This window comes from Elaeis guineensis, chromosome 5 (genome assembly GCF_000442705.2).
Source record: "Elaeis guineensis isolate ETL-2024a chromosome 5, EG11, whole genome shotgun sequence".
In the NCBI taxonomy this organism is placed as follows: Eukaryota; Viridiplantae; Streptophyta; class Magnoliopsida; order Arecales; family Arecaceae; genus Elaeis; species Elaeis guineensis.
In genome coordinates this window covers 10,044,723-10,052,356 of record NC_025997.2, presented here as the reverse complement: position 1 = coordinate 10,052,356, position 7,634 = coordinate 10,044,723, and the positions used below count along the sequence as shown (strand labels likewise).

The 7,634-nt window shown below is 38.4% G+C and overlaps 1 protein-coding gene across 1 annotated transcript; it reads left to right on the top strand.

The window, feature by feature from the left end:
- Window positions 1-506: 506 nt before the first annotated feature.
- On the top strand, window positions 507-7,027 carry LOC140858034 (uncharacterized). The gene is made up of 3 exons (XM_073257458.1): window positions 507-1,336; window positions 5,470-5,742; window positions 6,468-7,027. Exons 1-3 carry the CDS (start codon window positions 590-592, stop codon window positions 6,774-6,776), a joined length of 1,329 nt encoding a protein of 442 aa, XP_073113559.1. The 5' UTR covers window positions 507-589; the 3' UTR covers window positions 6,777-7,027.
- Window positions 7,028-7,634: the final 607 nt, after the last annotated feature.

The following is a 7,634-nucleotide window of genomic DNA, read 5'->3' as shown; positions in this document are numbered from 1 at the left end:
GTAAGATATCATGATGAAATCCCTTGCATGCTTATGAGAAAAATTTTCTATGAGTATGCGGTGGTTGTCATGATCCTCGATTCACAATCTCAGATCGGGGACGTGACAACTTTACCCAGCTCAAATCCACGGGGAGAAAAAAAGATCTCGATAGATTTTTTTTCCTACAATCTAGGTTGGGTTTGGACAGATTCTTAAATATGAAAATTAGATGAGCCGATAGGCTTGGTCCCTACGTAAACTTTCAGTTCGGTCCTATTAAAATATTCAAACAGGTCCTCGTCATAACGTGCAGACTTATAAGTAATATAATATATGAAGAAAGGACTTGAACTAATTTCCTCACAACATGTTTCATTTAAAATGAAGTCGGCAAGAATTGCCGACTATAAGCATGTATTTTAGAACTTATCAGTAACTTAATCTAAGACAAGGACTTCGACGGTAATTTCAACACTAACGTTAGCTCCCTAACCTATCGAGCTTCGATTGACGCCGATCTCGGGCTTCTGAACCCACTCCCTTCCCCCCGCTCCTCCCCTTCCTGCAACCCTTGGTTCGTTCAGTTCCTTCTCGCTTTGCTCTTCCAATGGCAAAGCCCTCCCAACGGATCATTCATGGCTTCCAAAGGCTCTGCTCCCACGACATCCATCCAAACCCTTTGTCCCCAAACCCCATTTCTTCTGGCCAGTCTAGGTTCGTCAATTCCAGGCACCTGAGCTCCAAGCTCTCTTCCAACCATCCGTCGCCCTCAGGAATCTGGAGAGGAGCTTATTATAGTGAGGTTTTGTCCAAACCCGCATCTCAAAATGGTATCTTTGCTCGTTTCCGCTCGCCAAAGTTCGATTCATGCTCTCCACAGCTCAATAGCTTCAACAGGAATTGCTCTTATGGGAATCTCCCAGCTGGATTTTCGAATTCGAGGCATATGAGCTCCGGAAACCCTACCAAGTTGCCATCTTTTTCTTCTGGGATTAAAGGGCTTGGTGGGATCAAGGGGCTTGGTAGGATCAATGAGAATGGGTTCAGAAACAGGTTTTTCTCAGTTAAGAATTACAATTCTGTCAAGTTTAATGGAAATTTTGGAAAATCGGTGGTTGAGAAGCCGTTATCTGCTGTTTCATCGGCATTCTCGCGGTACCGTGAGGCAGTTGGATTGCAGGTTGAGGCATTTTGGAAGAGAAATTACTTGGTCCTTGTGGGGGCTGGGGCAGTAGTCGTCTGCATTGCACTTTGGAGAATCATGTTTGGAGTTGCGAGCATTTTTGTAGGGCTTTCGGAAGGCATGGCCAAGTATGGGTTCCTTGCTTTGGCAACCGCCATGGTAGCTTTTACTGTGAGTACTTCGTTTATCATCTTGTTACGTAAAGTGTTGAAACTTGGAACAATATTATGTGGTGAGATTGTTTGTATAAAAAAATCATAGATGCTATGCTTGTCTATGGCGATTCAGTGCTGTTTCTCCATAATTGAATGAAAGTTATAATTTCTAGAGTACTTTAAGATGCTTGAGTTGCTATGTGAATGCTTCCTATGTTTCTGAATTAAATGTTTTAGACTCTTATCTAGTATGCCATATTTTTGTCGATATTTCAAAGAAACAAATGTTTTTTTTTTTCTTTCCTTTTCTTTTATTTTATTTTATTTTCTTTTCTTTTCTTGATGATGCATTTGTGCAGTTTTTTTCCTGTTAATAGAGAACATTAAGGACTTGGAAGTATAAGCTTTGCAAATAAACTGGATACAGAGAAGTCTAATGAACATGTCGATTTCCAAGTGTATACAATCCATGATTTCTCTTTGATATTAGATGAATATGCAGATGGATAAAGTGGTCTAGAAACTCTGCACAATGTTTTTTTTTTTGGTTATTGTGAGTAGAGTCTAAAACAGGATTTTGTATCAAGTGCAAGAAATATGAGTTAGGTGCAATCTTTTATTTCTCCATGTTGTTTGCTCAGTTTGTTCTAAGTGTTCAGTAAAAGATCATAGTGCTGCAGTGAATGGCTTCATTGGAAGAGATAGAGTTGAAGCTTGGATGAAGAGCATCACTTGGTACAACTTGACTTGAAGGTGCAGAGTACCCTATTTGCTTCCCTCAATCTTGTGATATGGCATTTAAAAGACAAAAAGTGATGAACTATTAGATGATCATTTTTAGGGGTGAAGGGAGATAAAAATGCGAAGGTCTTTGGGTTCATTAGTACAGAATACTTTGTATGGGGATTTAGGAATGTTATCTTCTTTGTTTCTTTCCTTTTCCTGATTCCCATGAGTTATATTTAATCTTAGGGATGGGAGTTTTCTTACACTGTTTCATTGTTTCTTTCAAGCATGGAACATTCATCGTAATTTGGAGAAATGGAAATTGGATCTGCTTGAACCATTCACAATTCAAGCTTTGAAATGCTGTCTTGAGAGGAGAGGCATGAAAATCAAGATCTCTTTCTGAGCTGATAGATCGCTGAATGCTCTCAGCGCAATTGCAGTCTATGTTGGACGTTTAATTACATGCTTCTCTCCTGATTGAATTCTGTGGATTAGTGACTTCAAGGACTCAAGTGGTAGTGCTTCTGGCTTATTGGACACAGCCTAGGATGTGCCAAGATGTGCTGATTTTTTTTTTTTTTTTTTATAAAAAGGATAAGGGACATAATATTCTTTTTAATTTAAGAAATACTATAAAAATAATAAATGGGTCTTCTGTTGACATGCGCCAAGTGCCAGTACTGGCTTGACACGGGCTAACACTTGGAACCTAGGGCGACCCTATGCTGTTTCCGTAGAGAGTATATTATTTTTGTCAGTATGCATGAGTGTCATCTATGTGAACAACTCAAATAATCATCCTTATAGGCACTTGAGTGTGCATGAAAATAACTTAAGGATTCTGGTATCTCAACTTCTGATTTTTATGTTGGACCTCTAATACTAGAAGCTCGATTGCTAATTGAACTTGACTATGAAGTTGGTTTTAGATGGAATGGCAAACTGATAGGCCCAAACAGTGGTGCAACTCATTTGGGATCAAGTTTGGATGATGCGATGGTTAATCACAGGTGAAAATGAGACCTCACCACAAAAATCTAATACAAAGGTGGTCTGATCATAGTATGTCAAGGGCTTTTTAGCCATTATTAGCATGTATGCCATGGGTACTAGTCACAAGTTTGAGAACTTAACAACCCACACATCTGATAATACAATTCCTGCAAGTGTCTCCCTTTGTTCTATTCCTGTACCATGTCTTTCAACCACTTCTTTGCATTATAATTAGAAGAACATCTCCCTTCTTTATTATTATCTACCTAATTCCAGAGGCATAATACAATGTGCTTGTTATCTAGGTCCCTAAAATTCAACTCAAAACTGGTATAAAACTGGTGAGTTTGACTCAAGTTAAGGAAAAATGATGGTCTCCATCGGTGTGCACGCAATTTGAATTTTATCTTGCTTGCGGTTGATTGCAGAGTGGTAAGGCTTGATATGCTTCTTTTCTTTTTCCTCCACTTTGATATGTCCTTTGTGATATTTCTTTCCTATAAATTTTCTTATTTGACTGTTTCCCCCTAACTTTTCTTTCCACCCCCTGGATAACTGAAAAGTGGAAAATGAGATTTTTCAGTGCTGAGCAGGAGGTGGGAAAAATTAATTGTACTTACATGTCTCGTAGGCTGAGAAAGATATGATCAGCAAGCTGTTGGATCTGTGCGTGGGGCTTGGACCTCACATCCATGGAAAATATAGAAGTTTATTATATCTGTTTTTCAGTAGAATACAACTGATACTTTTTGTGCCTACATGGGCACACTGGAGCATGGTTAATAGACAGTTATCATTATGATTTGGATGTGATATTGTGTGCATCCTTTACAGTTGATTCCTTTTATCATTTTCTTATTCTTTGTGCTTCCTTTCTCAGTTATATGATAAGGCCCTAGCAAAAATATTAAAAGAAACAGAAGTTACATGAAATTTGAGGTGCCAATGCATACCCTAAATTACAAAGAGAACTTGCTGGTTATCTCATGCTTGGCTAAAAAAATTGTTTTATAGATTCCATCGACCTACTAAGCAAGAATCCGGCTACATATTTAAAGAATAAAATACAATCTCATCATATTGAAAGGCTAGCATAGCATGCCTTTCTTAACTCGCATCTTAGCTCTATGCCATGACATCACCTTGTTCAACTCCTTCATGGCCTCGATGACTAGCAAATGCTAGATACTACCCACTGTACTTCTTCTAACATTCAGGGTGCTCACAGTTCTGGATAGCTCACCTATATCAAACTTTCAATGGAACTCAAACATATCGATCAATCATAAATATTTCTCCCCTGTTCTAAAGACTAGTGGCTAGAGATCTCCACATGTGCTCTCTTTCACATCTCCAAAGTCAAAAGGAACATATGCTCCCTGGATGCACTAGTCTATTTGGTGCACGGATTCTGGATGATATTGTCGACATGAATCCTGTGCCAATTTTGTCCAACTTGCCAAGCTGCTAAAGGCTAAGATTCGCTGTACCGGTGCATATTGCTCCATACGGGGCATATCGTACTGTACTCAAACAGAACCAACACTCCGTACACAGGGCATACCAAGTGTCAATACACCAAACTAACCCCATACCGAGCATACTGACAGTGTAATGATGTGGTGCCAATGGGGGTCAAATACCACGATTGTGAACCTTGGTAAAGGCTTTTGGTGTTGATATCAATCCCGCCTTTACTACATTTCATGATCTCAATGATATTCTGATGACTTTGCTTTTTTTTTTAAAAAAAAAAAATAAGTTATTGATGCCAAATTTAGTACCTGGAATATTGGTTGCTGTTTGTCTTCTCATTTCTTTGCTTTTAATAGGGATGGTGCAGCTTGCTTGCTTACATTAATTCACTTGGCCATGTACATGACAATGTGATTTCATCTTTCCTTCTTTTTTATTGTGGAGGAACACTGTCTTCTAAGCGATAGGCAATCTGATGGTACTCATGAAACTCATAAAATTACTTGTGTGTGACAGAGAAATAACTGTGTATTAGAGGTTTGTATTGTTTTTGGTAAATCTAAATTGGATTATTTAAAGTAACTGTTAAAGGAATATGCTAAGCCTTCTCATTGTGTAATAGTGGTTGAAATAGTTCAATGTTCCCCTTTATACATCTTGAGACAGTAAATTTTATCTAGGTTGGTATTTGCTAGTGCATCAAAAATTTGAGCCTTGAAATACCAGTATCAGGGCAATGTAATATTTCTGTTACATGGTAGAAGACTGTGGTTTCTTCAATATTTTTTCTCTGATCTTATAGAAGTATGCATGAACAAATTTATGGAGGCCTTTTCGTCTAACACCTTGAGATGATGTGATATAATTTCTAGATTTCTGGCTGCAGCTATGTCATTTCCGGATAGCAGCATGACTCCAACATTGATTTAAGCTTCTTCTTGCTTTTTCTAGGGCTTGTATCTTCGTTCAAGATTCACTATCAATCCAGACAAAATTTACAGGATGGCAATGAGGAAGTTGAACACATCTGCTGGTATTCTAGAGGTGATGGGTGCCCCTCTAACTGGGACAGATGTGAGAGCTTATGTTATGTCTGGAGGTGGACCTAGATTGAAGAACTTTAAGCTTAAGTTTGGTGGCAAGCGGTGTTTCCTCATTTTCCCCATCAAAGGATCTGAAAGGAGGGGACTAGTAAGTGTTGAGGTCAAGAAGAAAAAAGGCCAGGTAACTTTTTACATCTTTCTAACACTACACAGAAAGATAATCTATTAATATTTGGAATTTCTACCATTGAACTTCTATGTACAACCACAGAATATCAATTCTACCCTACTATTTAATTTATGAATCTAACCCTATTGGGTGATTACAAAATAGTAGCAAATGTATGAATTAATGAGAAGTTAGATCTCAAATGTTTTTGATTTGGTTAAGCAGTCACTTCCATCACCTGCTCCTTGTGGTGTGTATTCTATTGCATATTGTTGCACATTATACTTCTTTACAGAGGATAATTTTAAAGGAAATATGGATCCCATGTAGAGGGCCCATACTGAGATGTAGATGTGTATTCCTTAGCATTTTCTTTCTGTACTTTTTTTTTTCATGTCTCTTGAATTGGCAAGGAATCACCAAATTTGCCTGTTTTTCTAGTAGTACATTTAAGATTTTAAAGAGAGAGGCATACATATATTAGTCACTCTAAAGAAGCTTGTTTAGTCTTTCACCATCTTTGTTGGCTGTTTCACAAAAGTGGGTGGCAGATGGTGATGGCATTGGAAGGGATTCAGTTTAGATAAACAATTTCAGACAAGTGCAGGTTAAACCTGTATCATTTGCTACAAAATACCAATATCCATCCAATAAAGAGATTGCCAGCTAAATATTCAAGTTCCTTATGCCCAGTTATCTAATAACATTTTAACCTGAAATGATGTAATTTGATGCAGCACGACATGAAACTACTTGCAGTTGATATCCCAATGGCATCAGGGCCTGATCAGCGGCTGTTTCTAGCTGGGGACGAGAAAGAATACCAAGTTGGTGGGGGGTTGATATCTGAACTAAGGGACCCCATAGTAAAAGCAATGGCTGCAGAGAAGGAGTTTGAAGATCTAGATCAAAAGGAGGAGGAAGAAGATGCAATCAGAGAGCAAGAGGAGGCAGAAAGAAGGCTACATGAGGAAAAAGAAAGGGCACTTGAAGAGGAAGAAAGAAAACGCCGTGAGGCTGAGATGCTAGAAAAAGGTGGTTCATAGAAGTGATGGATGTTCTTGTTGTGCCATTTTTCTCTTCTTTTTCCGGATACAAAACGACAACATGCTCCTTTGTGAGAGAACAGAATGTCCGATCATATCACAAAGGCTTCGGCCGAAGAAGCCTGAAAAGGTTTTTCTTGTCTCGTTTTTCTTATCCGTCACCGGGACAATGGTTTTATGATCACTTATGAAGCATTAAAGCATACAAAGCATTCAATAAATACAGTCACAAAATATTGGGATTTTTGCAACTTCTTAAGCTTGTTTCTAATTTGTTCATGCGATCTTGACTCAAGGATATAGTATGTTACTTCGTTGTGAATCTAGAGGTAGTTTTGTTCTGCATGGTGCTATATCATGTTATCATTCTGGTGATTTCACTACCCGATCAATCCAAGTTGAATGTGTTAATGTGATTCCAGTGGCACGGCACTGCAACAACTAAAATGACAAGGACTCAGGTATCAACCTGCAGGAAAGGCGCAAGCATCATGAATTTTCTTTTTATGTAATAGAAATATTCAGAGATGAGGAAAATTCATGTAAACTGGCAACATAACAGTGAGTGTTAGTTTAGGATTGTTTTTTTTAATGTCTTTTGGTCAGAATTTTCTTTTAAGATCTAGAGGAATGTCCTCGGTTACCCTCCCCTCCCATAATTGAGTCAAACAAGCTTGAAACTTGCGTAATTCCTGACATCTCTACTCCCCTGATACGACCAGTCGTTCTATCCTGCAAATGCTCGCCTTGCACGAGAGATGTGAAAAAATTGGGTTTAGGTATGCCTCCGACGACAATTACTTACCTATACATTAAATCCGTGATACAACTTGTAATCATGCTCCTAGTCTGATGAAT

What these genes read in the sequence shown, in the direction of transcription:
- LOC140858034 (XM_073257458.1), top strand. Translation starts at nt 590, where the DNA reads ATGGCAAAGCCCTCCCAACGGATCATTCATGGCTTCCAAAGGCTCTGC. An exon ending in CCGCCATGGTAGCTTTTACT is followed by an intron (nt 1,337 to 5,469) that starts GTGAGTACTTCG and finishes TGCTTTTTCTAG; the next exon opens with GGCTTGTATCTTCGTTCAAG. An exon ending in TCAAGAAGAAAAAAGGCCAG is followed by an intron (nt 5,743 to 6,467) that starts GTAACTTTTTAC and finishes AATTTGATGCAG; the next exon opens with CACGACATGAAACTACTTGC.